General features: G+C 41.3%; 1 protein-coding gene across 1 annotated transcript in view; it reads left to right on the forward strand.

The window, feature by feature from the left end:
- The window catches only part of DNAH12 (dynein axonemal heavy chain 12), a 198,613-nt gene that overhangs the window by 129,337 nt on the left and 49,009 nt on the right, over positions 1-20,267 (forward strand). The window contains exons 50-58 of the mRNA XM_051852268.2: positions 1,604-1,731; positions 4,728-4,817; positions 5,434-5,574; positions 8,050-8,291; positions 9,352-9,499; positions 9,766-9,911; positions 17,463-17,677; positions 18,373-18,565; positions 19,869-20,061. Coding sequence (XP_051708228.2) covers positions 1,604-1,731; positions 4,728-4,817; positions 5,434-5,574; positions 8,050-8,291; positions 9,352-9,499; positions 9,766-9,911; positions 17,463-17,677; positions 18,373-18,565; positions 19,869-20,061 — 1,496 coding nt within the window. The remainder of the gene's footprint in view (positions 1-1,603; positions 1,732-4,727; positions 4,818-5,433; positions 5,575-8,049; positions 8,292-9,351; positions 9,500-9,765; positions 9,912-17,462; positions 17,678-18,372; positions 18,566-19,868; positions 20,062-20,267) is intronic.

A 20,267-nucleotide genomic window follows, 5' to 3' on the forward strand; every position in this document is an offset into this window, starting at 1 on the left:
ATAACTGTTTGTCAGCACTCCATCTTCTGATACAGGAGTCTTCTTGCTTTCAAACCTCACCCATTCAGATCTCTAGTATTAGGTTTCATTTTCACTGACCGCCTGTTGTCTGTACTCTTGCTGGCATCAGATACTGTATTATATGGATTGGAGTTCAGTTTCAGAGAAGAGAATTTAGTATAAGCAGACAAGGGTTACAGAGTTGTTGGACAGGCTACAGAAACCAGTTCAAGGCTGAGCTGCCAGGAATGACTCACAGAGCTAGACTGGAAACTGTCTACCAGAGGCGCAGCCCCTGCGCGGGCAGTCTGCAGAGCCTCCCACAGAGCTAGCCTGCATCCACCTACTCATATGAGCAAAATGGATGTGTCCCTCCTACTTTTTCCTCCCTGAATTCTAGTGGAACTCGAGTGATCTCACAGTGGAACCTAATTTGCACCCAGAACTCTAGTTGCATGCAATACTCAGATACTCAGTTGTTAGCTTCGCAGCATTTGCAACACTGCAGGCGGTATCAGAAGGATACTGGAGTGAATCTATAGTAGCTGTCATAATAACAGATACCATTTTAGAAAAATACATTTGGGGGCTGACATTGTGGTGTAGTAGGTAAGGCCACCTCCTGCAATACTGGCATCACATATGGGTACCAGTGCATGTCCTGGCTGCTCCATTTCTGATCCAGCTCCCTGCTAATACTTACAAAGGAAAGAGATAGACGTTGGCTCATAGTTTTGGAGGTTCACAGTCTAGATAAGCAGCCCCGATGGTTCAGCCTCTGGTGAAGAGTTGGCTGCTTACAGAGTCCCAGGGTAGCCCAGATCCTCACATGACAAGAGGGAGCTCACTTATCTATGTCTGTGTCTATGTGACCTCTTATAAAAGCACCAGGATATAATCATGGGGCTCCACCCTAATGACCCAATCTGATCACTTTCTAGAGAGCCCTCTTCTAAACACCATAACTGGATTAAACTCCCACCCTCTTAGTACCATGAATATTAGACTTTGGGGACTGAGCCTTTAACACATGGATCATTGGGGTACTGTCAACATCCAAGCTAATGTCCAAACATGACAACCACATAAAACAAAATATATACAATTTTAAGTGAAAAGAGATACTTTTATTTTCTCTCAACATTACTTTTAAAGCTCTCATAGTTTAAAAAAACCAACTGTTGAGCCGGCGCCGTGGCTCAATAGGCTAATCCTCCACCTTGCGGCGCCGGCACACCGGGTTCTAGTCCCGGTTGGGGCGCCGGATTCTGTCCCGGTTGCCCCTCTTCCAGGCCAGCTCTCTGCTATGGCCAGGGAGTGCAGTGGAGGATGGCCCAGGTGCTTGGGCCCTGCACCCCATGGGAGACCAGGAAAAGCACCTGGCTCCTGGCTCCTGCCAGGATCAGCGCGGTGCGCCGGCTGCAGCGGCGGCCATTGGAGGGTGAACCAACGGCAAAGGAAGACCTTTCTCTCTCTGTCTCTCTCTCTCACTGTCCACTCTGCCTGTCAAAAAAAAAAAAAAAAAAAAAAAAAAAAAAAAAAAAAAAAAAAAAAAAAAAACCAACTGTTCTGAAGATGCTCCGTTTTCTTTTGATTTAGCCAGCTGATATTGCAATTGTGAAATCAATGAAGAATCCTCCATCTGGTGTTAAATTGGTTATGGCTGCCATTTGTGTCATGAAAGATATAAAACCAGAAAAAATTTCAGATCCTTCAGGAACTGGAGGGAAGGTAATAACTGCACACAGATTTAAATCACATTCATAAATGTACAGAACTTGTTGGCAGCAATTCGTATCTAATTAAATATCAACAGTACTCAATCCAGGAAAGAAGCACTGTTTTCCAGAAGGGATAGAGCTGAACTATGGAAAATAATGCCTTGATGTGTATTAGTCAGTTGCTTTTTTCCTCACTATAATGAAATACCTGAGACTACCTCTGTGAAAAAAAAAAAGGTCTATTTGGGCTCACAGTTTTGGAGTCCTGCAGTATGAGCCGGGTAAGCCTGTTGACTCAGCAGAGTCCTGAGGCAGCACAATGCAGCACACAGTGAGGAGGGCATGCAATTGTCTCTGAGGGTCGCTTACAGAGCCACCAAGATCTAGCCCTGAGGGCACCTCCCTAATCGTTCCAAGCCAGTCGCCTCCCAAGTCCCCACCTGCAAACACAGCCTGCACTAAGTTCCCATCCTCTTAGTACATTAACATAAGACTTGAGAGACTAATCCTTTAACACGGGGGCCTTTGGGAGACATTTATCATCCAAACCATAGCAATATGTGTTGCAGGGTAAAGTTGAGGCAATATAGTGTCAGGAAAGGTGGTTCCCGTTGCTTCCATCTCCTTCTCTGTGTGTGTAGGACTCCCTGCTGTTGAGGGGCTGGAATAGAATGAGTGCTGAGAGCACCTGCACTTGGCCAGCCAAGGTTTTTGAAAACACGGCCTGTGACCTTTAGATGTTGGTTCTGAGCATTTGAATAAGGCTGCTGAGTTGAGCAGTGACTGTGAAGTTGATAAAAGCAAGTTCTCTGGTGTCAGAGTGTCGGAATACATGCCACTAGCCGTGTGACCTTGAACAAGGTGCTTAACTTCTGTAAAAAGAGCATAATCTTAGTACCTTTCTCACAAAGTTAACGTGAGAACCAGAATTAGTTATAATACTCATAGAAAGCTCTTAAGTAGATTCTCATAAAGAGTAAGCACACAATAAATGTTGCGGCTGTTATCATTATTAATCAAGGCTGCATCTCTTAAAAAGGAAGCCATAGTATCCCTCTTACATTAAATTTACAGATGTGTTTCTTCAGGTTTTTACAGTATCTGGATTTGAGTTACTGAACTGGCAGTTCTGTTCTTCATTGAGATAGTTAAGGAAATAAATAGGCTCTTTTCTTACCAAGTTACTCTCATTACACACACACACACACACACACACACACACACATCAGGCTTCTGGACTCAGGAAAAAGAATGTTCAGCTAACTACTCAGCATCTTTTACCAGCATCCACTTTCCCTATAACTGGCAAAATAGCACGTAATCTTCGATTTTCTATCTCCTGTTTTTACTTCATCTGGAGATCTTACACAGGTGAGGAGGTTATCTCTGAGGAAAAACAATGTCTGCTGTTTTTATGTTTGAAAAAGTCAAAGAAAAAAATCAAAGGAATAAAAACATTTTCTTTTATTAAATTTTAATAGTTTATGCTAATTGCTCTTCTTAAGTTTTCTTTTGTCTTTGAAGACTTACGTATTTGAGAGGCAGAGTTAGAGGGCAAGAAAGAGAGAGAGGTTTTCCATCTGCTGATGGTTCACTCCCCAAATGGCTGAAATACCCAGAGCTGGTCCGATCTGAAGCCAGGATCCAGGAGTGGGTGCAGGGGCCCAAAGACTTGAGCCGTCTTCTACTGCTTTCCCAGGCCATTAGCAGAGAACTGGATCAGAAGAGGAACATCTGGGACTAGAACTGGTGCCCATATAGGATGCTCGCACCGCAAGTAGAGGCTTTGCCCATTATACCTCAGTGCCAACCCCTCAAGTTTTCAAAATAAATAATCAGATCATTGCCCTTTTAATGTTTTATTTAATTTGAGAGGCACATGGAGAGAAAGGCAGCTAGACAGGGCTCCCATTCTCTGGTTCTCTCCCCAAATGCCCAGTCTATCCAGGGGCTGACCCAAGCCACAGCTAGGGGCTGGGGCCTCAGTCCAGCTCCTCAGCATGGATGGCAGGAACCTGGTTACTTGAGCCATCACCCCTGCCTCCTAGGGTCTTCATTTGTGGGAAGCTGAAGTTAGGAGCTACAAGCAGGAATAGAACCCAGACATCTACCCCTACTTCCCCCCTCTCTTTTTTAAGATTAATTTATTTCTTTGAAAGGTAGCGTTAAAGAGAGGGGGAGAAACAAAGACAGAGAACTTCTATTTGCTGGTTCACTCCCCAAATGGCTGCAACAAGCCAGGAACCATGAGGTTCAGGGGCCCAATTATTTTGGTCACCTTCCCCTGCCTTCCCAGTCCAGCTCCCGGACACGGGACTCAAACTTGAGCCACTAGGACTTATCAGTGCTCCTATGTGATGCTGGCATTAAAGGCAGCAGCCTGACCCTGCTACCTCACAGCAGTATCTCCAAACCCAGACATGTTAACCGATAGGCTGAACACCTGTTCATCAAAACAATTCAATCTATAAGTTCATTCCATATTTTAAATATTTCATATATTTAATGTAGTCCAGTGGACAGGAGACTTAGTTTCCAAGGAGATATAAGTTTGAATCTCAAAAGTTAATGCATAGGGACTGGGGCTGTGGCATAGTAGGCTAATTATCCACCTGTGCTGCTGGCATCCCATATGGGCACCGGTTCATGTCCCGGCTGCTCCTGTTCTGATCCAGCTCTCTGCTATGGCCTGGGAAAGCAGTAGAAGATGGCCCAAGTGCTGGGGCCCTGCACCTGTGTGGGAGACCCAGAATAAGCTCCTGACTTCGGATTAGCCCAGCTTCGGCAGTTGTGGCCATTTGGGGAGTGAACCAGCAAATGGAAGACCTTGCTCTTTCTCCTCTCCCTCTGTGTGTAACTCTACCTCTCAAATAAGTAAATAAAATCATTAAAAAAAAGAAAGGTTATATATAATTTCTCTTGATAACATATCTTACACTTCAGGAAAAATTTATATCCAACATATTTAATTGTAATTCAGTAAATTTCCATACATTTTATTTATAGATACTAGATTACTGGGGACCTAGCAAAAAACTTCTGGGAGATATAAATTTCTTAAGAGAGTTGAAAGAATATGACAAGGACAACATTCCAGTGAGTTGCTTTGGATTTTTTTCTATAAATGTAACTGTCAAAAGATATGTAAGATCTTTAACATTGAGTAATGCTTTATCAACCATCAGGAGATGGTCCACTTTTTAGGATTAAGATGATTAATGAAGGGATATTACATTTGTTAATGACTATATTATGTATTTTCATAATGCATGGAGCCAGTCTCCTTTTGGATAACTAGAAAATTAATAAGTTACTTTTTAGTATATTATTGACTTGAAAGAGTTCTCTGTTTTGTAATAAATTATTTGTGAAGAAACTTGATATGGAAACGTAAGATAAAAAAAAAGTTGTACATTTCCTTTCCATCCAAACTTTTAGTTATTTGTTTATTTGCTTATATTTATGTTTAATTATTCCTTTCTCTTTATTCTCTTAACTGAGTTTTTTAAGATTTTGGAAGAAACATAAATGTGCACATTTTGTTCACAAATATTACATTTCTATGACAGTTTGGCTTGTTTTTAAATTATCTCAAAATATTTTTAAAACAACATAACTTTGCCCTACGAATGTTTGTGTTGTCTGGCTTTTTTCATCTTCTGAGCTTTGGGGTGTGTATTGAGATTCTGAAGTCTGACCGTTTGTCGCCCAGGTGACCATCATGCAGAAGATTCGAGGTGAATACTTAACAAACCCTGAGTTTGACCCCCCCAAGGTCGCCAAGGCTTCTTCGGCCGCTGAGGGTCTGTGTAAGTGGATCATGGCTATGGAAGTGTATGACAGAGTTGCAAAGGTATTTTGAGGATGAGCACATCCAATTTCTCCTGAAATATTCCCAAGAAACTAGAATCTGCACATGTATTTGCTAGTTAAGTGTCTCTCAAAGTGATGCCAGCGAGAACTTAGCCTGCCATAGCGCAAGCACGAGATATCGATGGGGCTCCTAGTGGATGAGGAGAGTACTGTACTGTGACCGGATCTGTTTGGATCTGTGGTGAACGAGACAGAGGCAAAGCATCAAGGGCAAAGTGGCATATTAAAAAGTTGATTGATGGAGCCGGCTCAATGACGCAGTAGGTTAATCCTCTGCCTGCGGCGCCGGCATCCTATATGGGTGCTGGTTCTAGTTCTGGCTGCTCCTCTTCCAATCCAGCTCTCTGCTGTGGCCTGGGAAAGCAGTAGAAGATGGCCGAAGAGTTTGGGCCCCTGCACCCACATGGGAGACCAGAAGAATCTCCTGGCTCCTGGCTTCAGATAGGCTCAACTCCAGCCGTTGCAGCCATCTGGGGAGTAAACCAATGGAAGGAAGACCTTTCTCTCTGCCTCTCCCTCTCACTGTCTGTAACTCTACCTCTCAAATAAATAAATAAGATCTTAAAAAAAAGTTGATTGAGTGGCTGGCAATATGGCACAGCAGGTTAAGCTGTGGCTTGCAACACCAGCATCCTGTATTAGGGTAGTGGTTCAGATTCGAAGCAGAGCAGCCAGGACTTAACTCCCTGCCTATGTGCCTAGGAAAGCAGTGTGTGATGGCCTAAATACTTGGACCCCTCCTTGGTGGGAGAGTTCTGGGTCTCTGGCTTCACCAGTGTTGAGTGAACTAGCAGATAGAAGATCTCTTTCTCCCTGTCTCTCTTTCTCTGTCACTTTGCCCTTCAAATAAGTTTATATATATATATATACTTATTTATATATATATAAATTTTTATATAATAAATATATAGTATAAATATATATGAAATATATATTTATATATAGAAGCCAATTCAAAGGATCAGAAGTAAGAAGGTCTGTAGGATTAAGAAGCAAAGCATGTTAAGATCCTCTGAAGCCATGCACATGTTGAAAGGGTAAGACTTTGATGGAGCACTCCAGGGCCAAACTCCTGGAAGAGCAGGGAATAATTCACAGCATTTTTTATGTGTGACTGGCAAAGGACCAGGATACACAGGCCTGGCCCTCAGCTTGCAAAATTCCAGCCAGGAAAGCAGAAACTCTAGTTAACAATTTAGATCAAGCTGAGGATAGCATGAGTGACCAGGCTGTAACAACTGGGAAGAAACGCCTAAATGAGATAGAGGGTGGGGACTTCGATGGTTAGAGTAGTATAAACTGTTAAAGAAATAAATTAATTTTGTCTGGGAGGTCCTTCTGTTGAACTTCTTACATCCCATATAGTAGCAGTCGTGGCAGGTCTGCTGGCTCTCAGCGTAGCTAATTGCCACATATCCATCCCGTGGGGTATATGGAACCTTCTAGATCCTTTCTACAGAGCAGAGTCACCAGAGCAGCGAGGCTTATTCCTGCCTTCCCACCCTGATTCCACACTGCCATCTTTATTCTGTTGAAGCTGCCCCATTTCATACAGGAGGGAGAAGGGAGATAACCCAGCAGTGTCTCTTCCAAATTGCAAAGTAGGAAAAGCGGCTTTCCACTTGCTGTCTGCTGAATTCGTGTGTTCCTCCCTCCTGGATTTTATCCCTGAGGTGTCAGTGCAGGGCGTTTGACACCGGGCACTTTGCTCTCTCTTCCCTCTTGGCCTAATCCAGCTTCATTCACGGCAGTGTACCAGAAGAAGGCTCTCTTCGGTCATCTTCTAATTCCTCTTAGCAGTAGCTTGTCGCACATTCAGTGGTCAAGTTGGCCAGACCATGTTCTTGGTACACTGATGAGATAAGAAAATAACAACTTTAGGAAGGTCCTTTTCTCCCAACGAAGTGGAGCTTTGCAAGTTGGTTAAGAAAAATTCCATTTTGGTCGTGAAGCTAAACATGGAGGTTTTCTTCTTGATATTTCCACTGTCACCATCCTCATCCCCCCAAGGCAGATGGATATTTTAGGCTGACCTATCAGATCTTAGACATGGAAAGGGAAAAAGAATGAAGGAAGAAAATAAACACCCAACACAAAAATGCATTGATGTATTTTTAACACTTATTATTTGTTATTACTTTTCTGTTTGTTTTGGCAGTGGAGTGGCAAGTTCTCATTACTTAAAGGTATTTTGCTATACATTGTGGTGTTTCGTTAGACCAGAATGATCTATTTTATAGATGACATCTCACCAGTCAGATGACCTTATGTGTTTTATGAAACATGTAGATGTATTTTACTTTGTGTGTAAAAATGATGTAAGAATTAAGGCAAGATGTGTATTTTGTGTAATTTTTCTTTATAATGCATTTCGAATCCATTGTATCTGTAAAGGACTCAAAGAGTTGTCAGGTTTACTTTGCACACCTCACATCTGTGTTTTGTTCCCAAACAGGTTGTGGCCCCTAAGAAAGCTCGCCTAACAGAAGCCCAGAAGTCTTTAGCTGAGACCATGGAACTCTTGAATCAGAAGAGAGGGGAACTGGCAGCAGTAGAACATCATCTGGAAAATTTGCAAAAGACGTTTTCTGAGAAAACAGAGGAAAAGGCTGCTTTAGAAGATCAGGTGGAACTCTGTGCTAAGAAACTTGAAAGAGCTTCAAAACTGATTGGAGGACTGGGTGGAGAAAAATCAAGGTCGGATTTCTACTCATTTTGACATTTAAGGATGCCAGGTGTAAATCTGTGACCTTCTCTGGGCATTTATTAAGATTACTGGTTCTACAATGCTGGCTTGAGAATGTGGGACATTCTACACGGGACCTGGCTAGCCTCTTCCAAATAGGATTGTCCTTATCAAGGATGGTATTTGCAGTTTGCTTTCCTGTTTTTTTTCTTTTTAAGGCAAATCAGGGAAATGGTAACTTTTTTAGGTGGTGAGTATGTGGGTGTTCATTATGCATTCTTGCCAATTTTATATATGTTCAAAATATTTTATAGTGAAATGTTTTGGAGGAGTAGTGCATGCATGAGTTGTAAAATCAAAGAAGACTTGAGTGCACTTTGAAAACTTGATGGGAAGCGAGATTAAAAGATAAGTTTATGTTTGGTACAAAAGAACTTTGAAATTCATGCTTAGGAGTCCAATTAGCTTTATTCTAATCTCCTTGGACTGCATTGCCAGCTATTTCATTTGTTAATTACATTTGTTACATGGCAGCATGGTAAGGTGATATGTCTTTGACAGTGTGTTGTAGTATAATTAGATATTGAGGAATAGAATTTTTTATTGTAAGGTTTCCATTAAATGGAAAAACTATTATCCTTACCAATAGTCTGTCAGCTTCCATACAACTTAGATGTAGCTTCTGGTAATGAATTGCAAATGTTCCACTTCATAGCCTAATGAATACAAATAGTAGAGCCAGTAGGTCAAATCATCCTAGAGAAAACTGATTTGACAAGATGCTGGTGTTTTGTTAGCTTGTTGGAGCTTATTTTGAAGCGCCATATCCTGCAAGAGATATCCACTAGTAATGAAAGCTAAGATGTCATTCTTAGAATGTAGATATTTTATCACATTAGAGCTAGCATGGCTCAGCCCTCATCTCCTTACAGGGAAGCAAAGTGCCCATCACTTCATAGCTTTTTTTTTTTTTTTTTTTTTTAAACAGTTAGAATGTAGACTGGAAGCCCCTTGTCCTTTCAGTTACTGTGTCCTGTTATGACTCTGTTTTGCCTCTGGTTGACCTCACAGGTGGTCCCAAGCTGCAGACGACCTTCAGATCACGTATGAAAATTTAACTGGCGACGTGTTAGTGTCCGCGGGAGTCATAGCCTACCTCGGGGCTTTCACTTCTGGCTTCCGGCAAACGTGCACGCAAGATTGGAGCAAGTTGTGCAAGGTCATACTTTTTCCTGCGCTTGCAGAGTATGCTGTGGGATATTTGAGAGGAAAGAATGACAAAGACAGAGAAAGGAAGAAATAACTGAAATTTTTCTTCTTGTTTGATCAGTAGAATACTTCCATGGTTTGACTTTTAGTTGTTTGTTTTCTGTACCTTAGAATTATTAAGCATACCTGATGACAGTTAAATAAGTATTCTCATTTTCAAAATATTTCAATTAGCCATATAACAGAAGACATCAGATTTTTGTTAATTCCTTACAGGAGAAGAAAATCCCATGTTCAGAGGAATTCTCGCTGAGTAAGACCCTGGGTGATCCAGTAAAAATCAGAGCCTGGAATATTGCTGGGTTACCAACAGATGCATTCTCCATCGATAACGGAGTGATTGTGAACAACTCTCGGCGTTGGTAAGGCCATAAAGTATTTGTTTTTTCCATTATTTTATTGGGAAGCTTTCAAACATATGGAGAAGTTGAAAGAATTTTATAGTAAGCACCAAATGCAGCTACCACCTCCTAGATTTCTACAGTTCTGCTTTATTCTTGCTGCTCTATCAGACTTCCAACCCTCTATCAATCTATCCAGCCATCTGATGCATTTCAATGTAAGTTGCAGACATGAATGTATTACTCCCAAATACTGCAGCATGCTTATCTTTTTACATTTGCTATTTATTTGTTTCTTCTTTTGAGGTGAAATTCACTTTCTTTGAAATACACAAAACTTCAGTGTACCATTTGGTATACACCTGTGCATTCCAAATCTCTGCCAGTGTGACCCCCCCTCCCCCCTGCAGAAGTTCCCTCAGTGTTCCTTCACCTAACCCCAGAAAATCATTGTTCTGCTTATTTCTCACCCTAAGTTAGTTTTACCTTTTCTTTTTCTTTTTTTTTTTTTAAAGATTTATTTATTTGAAAGGCAAAGTTACAGAGAGCAAAAGACAGAGGTCTTCGATTCACTGGTTTACTCCCCGAATAGCAGCAATGGCCAGAGCTGGGTCAGTCAGAAGCCAGAAGCCAGGAGCTACCTCTGGGTGTCCCAAGTGGGTACAGATCCAAGCACCTGGGCCTCTTCCACTGCTTTTCCAGGTGCATTAGCAGAGAGCTGAGCAGAACTAGCTTGAAGCAGCACCGGTGTGGGATGCTGGTGTTGCAGGTAGCAGCTTTATGTGCTGAGCCCCAGTGCCGCCCCTAGTTTTGCCTTTTCTAAAGCTCATTTAATGGCAACGTACTGCATGAACCCTTTTGTCTAAGCCTTCTCCTATGCAATATTCATCCCTGCTATCCCCTCAGTGGTAATTTGTTTCTGTTTTTTTGCTAAAAGTGTTCCATTGTATGAAAATATCACTGTGCATCCATCCTCCTGTTGATTGACATCAGAGCTATTTCTAGTTTTGGGGCAATCAAGTGTGTTTATTTTACTTGGGTATTTCTCCCCATTTTCAAGATAGACTACAACTCGATAATTTATGCAATCTAATGAATGTCTTTTTCAGTTGCTACTATTGATAGTTTTGATAACTTTAAGAACTTTCTAAATGGATTTTATTGTTATCCTTTTATCAATATCACTTTGAAAAACTTGGAAATTTACTCTGAGAAATAGCTTCTTATAATTTATTCACATCTAATCTTTATCATCTTCAGGGCCTATTCATTGGACAATTTCTGAAACGTACTATGGTAGATACTGGTGTTTCTTTTTTTTTTTTTTAAGATTTTTATTTACTTATTTGAAAGGCAGAGTTACAGAGAGGCACAGGCAGACAGAGAGAGGTCTTCCATCTGCTGGTTTACTCCCCAAATGGCCGTGATGGTGTGGAGCTGAGCTAATCTGAAGATGGGGGTCAGGAGCTTCTTCCAGGTCTCTCATGAAGCTGCAGGGACCCAAGGACTTGGGCCAACTTCTACTGCTTTCTCAGACCATAGCAGAGAGCTGGATCAGAAGTGGAGCATGGGCGGGCGCTGTGGCTCACTTGGTCCTCTGCCTACAGTGCCAGCATCCCATATGGGCGCTGGTTCTAGTCCTGATTGCTCCTCTTCCAGTCCAGTTCTCTACTGTGGCCCAGGAGAGCAGTGGAGAATGGCCCAAGTTCTTGGGCCCTGCACCTACATGGGAGACCAGGAAGAAGCACCTGGCTCCTGGCTTCGGATTGGCGCAGTGCCAGCCGTAGTGGCCATTTGGGGAGTGAACCAATGAAGGAAGACCTTTCTCTCTGTCTCTCTCTCTCTCTCTCACTGTCTATAACTCTGTCAAATAAAGAAAAATAAAAAAATTTATTTAAAAAAAGTGGAGCAGTCAGGACTCAAACTGTCACCCATATGGGATGCCTGCACTGCAGGAGGCAGCTTTACCCACTATGCCACAGCATCACCTGGGGAGATAATCTTGATTTTTTACATGCATGAGGTTGTATTCTAAGTGCCTAAATCCTCAGAGTGTCCTCTGATGTGGTTATTATTATTATTACTATTATTATTATTCTTTACAGATAAATAAATTGAAGCTGAGAATGATTTAATTATTTCAAAATGAGCAAGATAACTGAGCTAATAAATAATGAAATCAAAATTTGAACCCAGGCAGTTTAATTTCCAAATCCTTGACATTTTTTAAAAATTTATTTGAAAGAGAAACCAACAGTGTGAAGGATAGAGTGATAGATCTTAAATCTACTAGTTCATTCCCCAAATGGACCCAACACCAGGTTTGGGCCAGGCAGAAGTCAGGATCCAGTGACTCCATTCTACTCTCCCATATGGGTTGTAGTGGCCATGTTCTACTTCCTTCCCAGGTACACTAGCAGGGAGCTAAATAAGAAGTAGAGCAGCAGTGGAAGATTGCCCACGTGCTTGGGCCCTTGCCGCCTACGTGGGAGACCTAGATGGAATTCCAGGATCCTTGCTTTAGCCTGGCCCAACCCTGGCTATTGCAGCCATTTAGGAAGTGAACCAGCAGATGGAAGATCAGTTCTCTCTCTCTCCCTCTCTCTCTCCCTCTTCCCCCCCACCCTCCCTGTCCCCTTTTTCTCTCTCTCCCTCTGTTTCTCTCCCTCTTCCTCCCTCTCTCTTTGTAACTCTGCCTTTAAATGAAAACATCAATCTTTAAAACAGAAGAAGAAATGGAATAGCCAGGACTCAAACCAGCACTTCTATGTACCTATTGCACCACAGCACCAGCCTCCAAGTCCTTGCTACTAATATCTGTACTAGAGTGAAATACAGAAGATACCACACTCAGTGCCCTTGAAACTGTAATGTAAACCTTCCATCTTTTCTCCATCTCTAGTTTGCAGCAGTTTGACATGTGCAAGTGTGTCTGACCATGGATATGTAGGTTCTTGTCTTGGTGTTCATCCTGATTGAGGTGCTCTGAGCTTCTAAGATCTATCTCGTTTTCTCCCTCTTATCTTTCTGGGATTCCAATGTTAAATTTATAGTTCTATTTGGTATTGTCTCATAACTATTGAATGCTTTGTTCTGCTTTTTTGGTTTTAATTAATTAATTATTTGAGAGAGAGCTTCTATCACTACCCAAATGGCCGCAGCAGCCAGGGCTGAGCCAGACCTAAGCGAGGAGCCAGGAGTTTCTTCCACAGGGTCCTGGGCCACTCTTCACTGCTTTTTCCAGGCCATTAGCAGGCAGCCAGATGGGAAGTAGAGCTGCCAGGATTCGAACCAGTGCCTGTATGGGATGCTGGTGTTGCAGACTGCAGGCCCACCCATTAAGCCACAGGGCCAGCCCCTTTGTTCTGCTTGTAACCACTTTGTTTTTAATGTCAATTAAACCATCTTCAAGTTGGTAATTCTATTAACTTATTCTCAACCCAATTATACCGAGTCTACACACAGCCCATGAAAGGAATTCTTTGGATTTCCATTCATTTTTAGTATTTCTACTGAAGACTTTTTTTTTTTTTTAACTAAGATTTATTTATTGATTGATTTGAAAGGTAGAGTGAGAGGCAGAGAAGGAGAGAATCCTCCATCTTTGGTTCATTCTCCAAATGCCCACAACAGCTGGGCTGTCTCAGGCCAGAGGCAGGAGCAAGGATCTGTATCCAGGTCTCCCACAGTGGCAGCAGGGTCGCAAGTACTTGAACAATCGTCCACTGCCTCCCAGGCGCGTTCTCAGGAAGCTGGGTTGGAAGCAGAGACAGGATGACCCCAGGCTCTCTGATATGGGATGCAGGTTCCCAAGCAGCAGGTTAACCTCCTGTGCCACAAGGGCCACCTCTCACCTAACTCATTGTTACGTCTTCCATCCTTCTGCTTGGGCACAAGCACCTTCAGGCCTGTGGTTCACCTTTTCTGCTCTTTTTTTCCCCACTTGTTTTATTTATATAAAGTGAACACATTTCCTGTATTTCATAGATGTAGATTTAGGAGCATAGTGATACTTCCCTCCCTCCTGCCCATACTCCCACCCTTCTCTTCCTCCCTTTCTTATTCTTTCTTTTAATTTTGACAATGACGCTTTCAATTTATAATCATAAGCTTAACTCTCCACTAAGTAAAGAATTCAACAAACAGAGGGAAAAAAAAAAAAAAAAAGCTGTTCCTCAACAGTAGAGACAAGTGCTGTAAACAATAATCGAATCTCAAACTGTCAATTTTCTCATATACATTATGTTTTTTCACATTTTAAAATTTTAAATTCATGTCTATTTCCAGCATTTGTGTCATTGCTGAGTCTATTTCTATTGGTTTATCTCTGAAACTGGGTTTTTATTTTTTTCCTTCTTATTTAGATACCTCATTTTTTTTTTTTAAATTTTTTTGACAGGCAGAGTGGACAGTGAGAGAGAGAGACAGAGAGGAAGGTCTTCCTTTGCCGTTGGTTCACCCTCCAATGGCCGCCGCGGCCGGCGCGCTGTGGCCGGCGCACCGCGCTGATCCGGTGGCAGGAGCCAGGAGCCAGGTGCTTTTCCTGGTCTCCCATGGGGTGCAGGGCCCAAGCACCTGGGCCATCCTCCACTGCACTCCCGGGCCACAGCAGAGAGCTGGCCTGGAAGAGGGGCAACCGGGACAGAATCTGGCGCCCCAACTGGGACTAGAACCTGGTGTGCCGGCGCCGCTAGGCGGAGGATTAGCCTAGTGAGCCGCGGCGCCGGCCATTATTTTGTTTTAAGATTTATTTATTTATTTATTTATTTGAAAAGCAGAGTGGCAGGGAGAGAGGCAGAGAGATCTTCTATCCTCTGGTTCACGCCCCAAATGCCAACAACAGCCAGGCTGGGCCAGGCTGAAGGCAGGAGCTGGGAGCTTCTTCCAGGTATCCCACATGGCTGGCAAGGGTCCCAAGTACTTGGGCCAACTTCTGCTGCTTTCTCAGGTGCACTAGCCAGCATCCCATATGGATCCAAACTGGAGCAGCCAGGACTGGAACCAGCTCTCTGATGTGCGTTGCCATTGTTGCAGGAGGCAGCTTTACCTGCTGTGTCACAACTCTGTCCCCTCATAATATATGACTGAGAGCCAGATATCATGGATCTAACTGTAGAGACTGAACTAACTGGCATTTACTCCTGGAAACGAACGTGCCTGTTCTTTCATATCGTTAAGGCAGAGATTTGGGTCAATCTAATTCTGCAGTCTGGCTGTGGTGGGTCTGAGACAGGAGTCTGCCACCCCTCTCTCCGGAGTTAGAGATACTCTTGGAAAAGAGTGGCACAGGTATAATGTTTTTGTCAAGATGTTTTCCTGCCTTTCCCTCAGGGGTGGAGGTTTTTTGGCCCTTATCATAGCTTCAATGTGTGTTTTACTTCTGCTGCTTCTGGGATTCTCAGGTGTATTAATCGCCAAAATAATTTTAAATTTCCCAGCCTGGCATTTTCTTGGCCTTATAGCTGGTATAAATTTCTAAATTTATAAGACATAGACCAACAACTACAGATTCTTAGGTCATACTCTGTCCCAGCCAGAAATGGGACAAGAATAAAAAAAATTTCCTCCTTCTCTGCTTATGCATAGTGTTGGAATTTTTCTATCCATTATCTCACTAAGTCGTTTGTGTGTTTCAGCTTAATGCAAGGGCCTCAGGTCTAGTCTCCTGCCACATGTGGGGAGAAGGAAGCACTGGGTTTTAACACTGCCACTCTTTCCAAGTCAAGCCATCAATTTAGCTAAGGGACTTTTGTCCTGTATTTCAGTTGTGCCTGTTTCTGGTCCCTGTGGTTTTCTGTATTTACCTGTATGTCTTTGAATGAATGCTTCAACTTACCTGTGTATTTAAAATAATGTTATGTTGGGTAGGCACTGTGGTGCAATAGATTAAGCCCCTACTTGGGGCTTAGAGCTCCTGGGGTTGAGTCCTGCCCCAACTCTGATCCAGCTTCCTGCCAATGCACCTGAGAGGCAGCAGATGGACGGCCCAAGTGGTTGGGTCCCCGTCAGCCGTATGGGAGATCCAGACGGTGTTCCTGGCTTCTGGGCTTCATCCTGGCCTAGGCCCAGCTGTTGTTCGCATTTGGACAGTGAACCAGTAGATAGAAGATCTCTCCCACTCTCTCCTATCTCTTCTCGCTCCTCTCTCTCTGTCACTCTGCCTTTCAAATAAATAAAGCTTTCTTTAAAATAGCAATGTCATGGGGCCAGTGCTGTGGTGCAGCAGATTAAAGCCCTGGCCTGAAGTGCCAGCAACCCATATGGACGCCAGTTCTAGTCCCAGCTGCTCCTCTTCTGATCCAGCTCTCTGCTATGGCCTGGGATAGCAGTAGAAGATGGCCCAAGTCTCCCATATGGGAGACCTGGAAAAAGTTTCTGGCTCCTGGCTTCGGATCAGCACAGGTCTGGCCATCGTGGCCATCTGGGGAGTGAACCAGCAGATAGAAGACCTCTCTCTCTGTCTCTACCTCTCTCTGTAACTCTGTCTTTCAAGTAAATAAAAATAAATCTTTTAAAAAACAGAAAATAACAATGTCATGTTTTATTTGTCAGTACTATGTAGAAAGAGAAGTTTTCTATTTAGCCAGTCATGATGCTGCTGGATCATAGTTCATAACTAGTCATTACGCTTACTCCTCATAATTTCTGGAAATGTGTCTGTTTCTAATGTTGTGCAGTTGGTTCCAGCAGTGCAGATTCAGTGTCAGGATATTTGAGTTCCAATTTTCCTCCAGCGCTTCCTGTTTTGAGATGTGGTTGAGTGAGTTGATTGAATGCCTCAGTAGCCCCATCTGTAAATAGGGACAATAATTCCTACTCATACAGTAGTGCTGTTGAAGAAACACTTAACACATGGTAAATGCTTGATATATTTTAGCTTCTATAATTATCTTAAATACCTCATTTTACCTCTGTGTTTTGAATTCTGATTTTGCTTATGTTTTGACCATGATGAAAATACTGTGCTCACTCTTTTTTTAGTGTTTGTTCATACATCACCATGGCTACTTAACAGCAAAATTGTGGGTTCCCTAATCACTTATGCATACTTGAACACAAAGTGCTTACTAACTTTGGAACAAAACTCCTAATAGATTTCAAATATACACCACACTAAACTTGGACTTTTAGTCTGTGGTTCCCCTTACAACCTGAGGCGATCCTTTGTAAACTAATGGATTATTTGTTTTAAATTCTTATTAACTCTTTATAGTACTGTTTTTCATATTATGTTAGTAGAGGCCATATTAAAAATGACTATGAAGACAGTGTGTTAGATTGGGAAGGGCACGGCCCACAGGTTCACAAGGTCCTACTTCTAACAATGAACTAGATTTGGAATCTCAGAACCTTGGGACGAGTGCTCCCTGAGACTCAATTTCTTTATTTGGAAAAAAAATAATGAAACTTCTCAGTATTCCTCACAGAACTTTTGCAAGGTTAATCCTGAGAACGTGTAGAGTGTTTCACATTTGCTGAGATTGGCAGTGACCTTTACTGTTGAAGTTGCATGCTGGTGCCGACACCTCCACATGTGTGTATCCTCTTCAAATTTCTCTCATTATATTCTAGGCCCTTAATGATTGACCCCCAGGGACAAGCAAATAAGTGGATCAAGAACTCTGAGAAAGACAATCAGCTGAACGTTATTAAACTATCGGATGCAGACTACATGAGAACATTGGAGAACTGTATTCAGTTTGGAACTCCACTTCTGTTGGAAAATGTTGGCGAAGACTTGGATCCATCTTTGGAGCCCTTACTACTCAGACAAACATTTAAACAAGGTAGAAGACAATTAATATTAGCTGGTAGGACTGAAAGATGTCTGAATTATCATCTTTGAGGCACGAATGAAAATCACGACATAAATATAGTAACGTTAATAAAGCAGAACTTGTATGTCATTGTTACGAGAGAAAGGACACGTTGGAATGCTCTCAGGAATGCACCTTGGCCAGATATTCTAAGATAAACACCTTGCCCTGTCTTCATTACCCTAACTGCTGTTACCTACAGGAAGCCAACCTCATAAGTTCTTGTCTTGTGACCAGTGACCATACAAAGTCCATTATTGTAAAGGGTAATGGTGAACAAGGGCCAGAGTAGAGCTTAGGTAAACATTGCCCAGCTTATAACTTTATGCATATAAAAGTTATATCAATACAAAGTTCTAATATCTTTTCAAGCTTTAGTCATATATATATTTTGGAATCATAAATGAAAATTGATGGTGAAAGCAGAGTCAAAAGGAATCTTGATTTACAAAATCCCATTATAATCCAGGAAAATGTCCCTTGCCGTGTCAGATTAGTTCTGCTGTATCATTGCTCATTTTCCTCTGTGCCTGTGACTTTTACCATGCTTTTTCTATTTCAAATCACTTTTGGATCCTTTATTTGCAACCTAAGCAAGGCCTTAGAATTACATCACAGGTAGGAGACTAAGCTTACTTATTATGTGTTTGTTTTCTGAAATCTAGGTGGCATTGATTGCATGAGACTTGGTGAAGTAATCATTGAGTATTCCTTTGACTTCAAATTTTATATCACCACCAAACTGAGAAACCCTCATTATATGCCAGAGCTAGCTACAAAGGTGTCTTTGCTGAATTTCATGATAACTCCAGAAGGACTTGAAGATCAATTGCTTGGTATTGTTGTTGCCAAGGAGAGGTATGTGTTTTTTATGTGCTTCCAGATGATCTAGAAAGAAGTATTTTTGTAATCCATTGATACTTTTGTGGTTATTTTAAGGCTGTCAAATTTTATATTTTGTTATTATGAATGATTACATAATTATCCTTCCTTTAGGATACATAATAATTAGTCTTCCTGTTACAAGTAAGTTAAACTCTAACCATGTTCCATTGGGCTGTTAGTAATGAGTAGTAGGTTTCAGGTCACATGCCATGACTTCTGACTTATATCTGATTAAGCCAAGAAAAATTCACACCTAGGAATCTGCTATGCATGCAATCAGCAGTGCATTCATTACAAGACTTGGACACATGATATCAGTGAAATAAGAAAATGCTTAGGATAAGGAGGGAAAAAACAGGATACAAACTATATATAGTATAGGAAATATTTTACTTAAAAAAGCGATGGATAGATAGATATCTATATATTTTAAAATGTGAAAAAATTTGAGAGGGAACACACCAGAATGTTAACAATGATTATCCCTGGGGTGATGAGATTATAGGTAATTTTATTGTTTTAGTTATCCTTTATTATTTTTTCATTACTACTATTAATCATATTTCAAATGAGAAAAAAGAGTTATGATGTATGAAAGGGCCACCACTAAAGAACTACTTCTGGAAGGAAATCTTTGATTCACCTGAAGCTTGGTATAACATTATCAAGTTGTCTATGACCTGAAATAAAATTTGAGAAAAAGTATGTCACCATGAGGTGATTTTGCTATTTTGAACTTGTAAATCTCATTGTAGAGTATCTAAGAGAGAGCCATGTCATAACATATTCAACAACCTGGTGGACTGTGTGATTTGGAAGTTTCATCCCATCTTTGTTTATTAAGACATAAGTGCCAATTTTGCCTTTCTCTTGAGTAGCCAATTATATAACTAGCTATACTTTTTATCCTTGTTATTATAGAAAAGATATGGAAAAAGAGACTTGATGACAAAATCAAATATTGGATAAGTTTTATACTCTGAATTTTTCTCCAGTATACCATATAGATAAATCTAATGCATCCTTAGACTTAATGTAGCAGGTGATTTCTACATTTAACATGTATGTAACTAATACTTTTTTGCTTGAATTTCTCAGAATATTATTTATATGCATGTATTTTCCCTTAAGTTATGATAAAAGAGGTCATAACCTTATTCTATGTTATGTATCCTCAAAATTATTTAAATGTCTACAAAATTGTGGTATGTAATATTGAGAACTATAAATTGGATAAAGAGCCACAGATTTAATTGGAGTATTTTTGTCTTTTTAGACCAGAATTAGAGGAGGAACGAAATGCTCTTATTCTTCAGTCTGCAGCTAATAAGAAGCAGCTTAAAGATATAGAGACAAAAATTTTAGAAACATTGTCATCTTCTGAAGGGAACATTTTAGAAGATGAGAGTGCAATTAAAGTCTTAGATTCTGCCAAAATCATGTCCAATGAAATAACAAAGAAGCAGCAGGTAAGAAACAAATCCTGGGAACCTTCTGATTCTTAAGATTCTAATTTGCTCTCCATCCCCGAGGAAAGTGCTGTGGTAGGCTTTACCAGAAAAAAAAAAAAATTGATAAAGTACTGAAACACAGACAGCTCACTTAAAACCTGAAAGAGCTTATCTTAATGGTGAACGGTTCAAAACCTGATCTGGTCTCTGCTGTATCCATACTC

Source organism: Oryctolagus cuniculus, chromosome 10, assembly GCF_964237555.1.
Source record: "Oryctolagus cuniculus chromosome 10, mOryCun1.1, whole genome shotgun sequence".
Lineage (NCBI taxonomy): Eukaryota > Metazoa > Chordata > Mammalia > Lagomorpha > Leporidae > Oryctolagus > Oryctolagus cuniculus.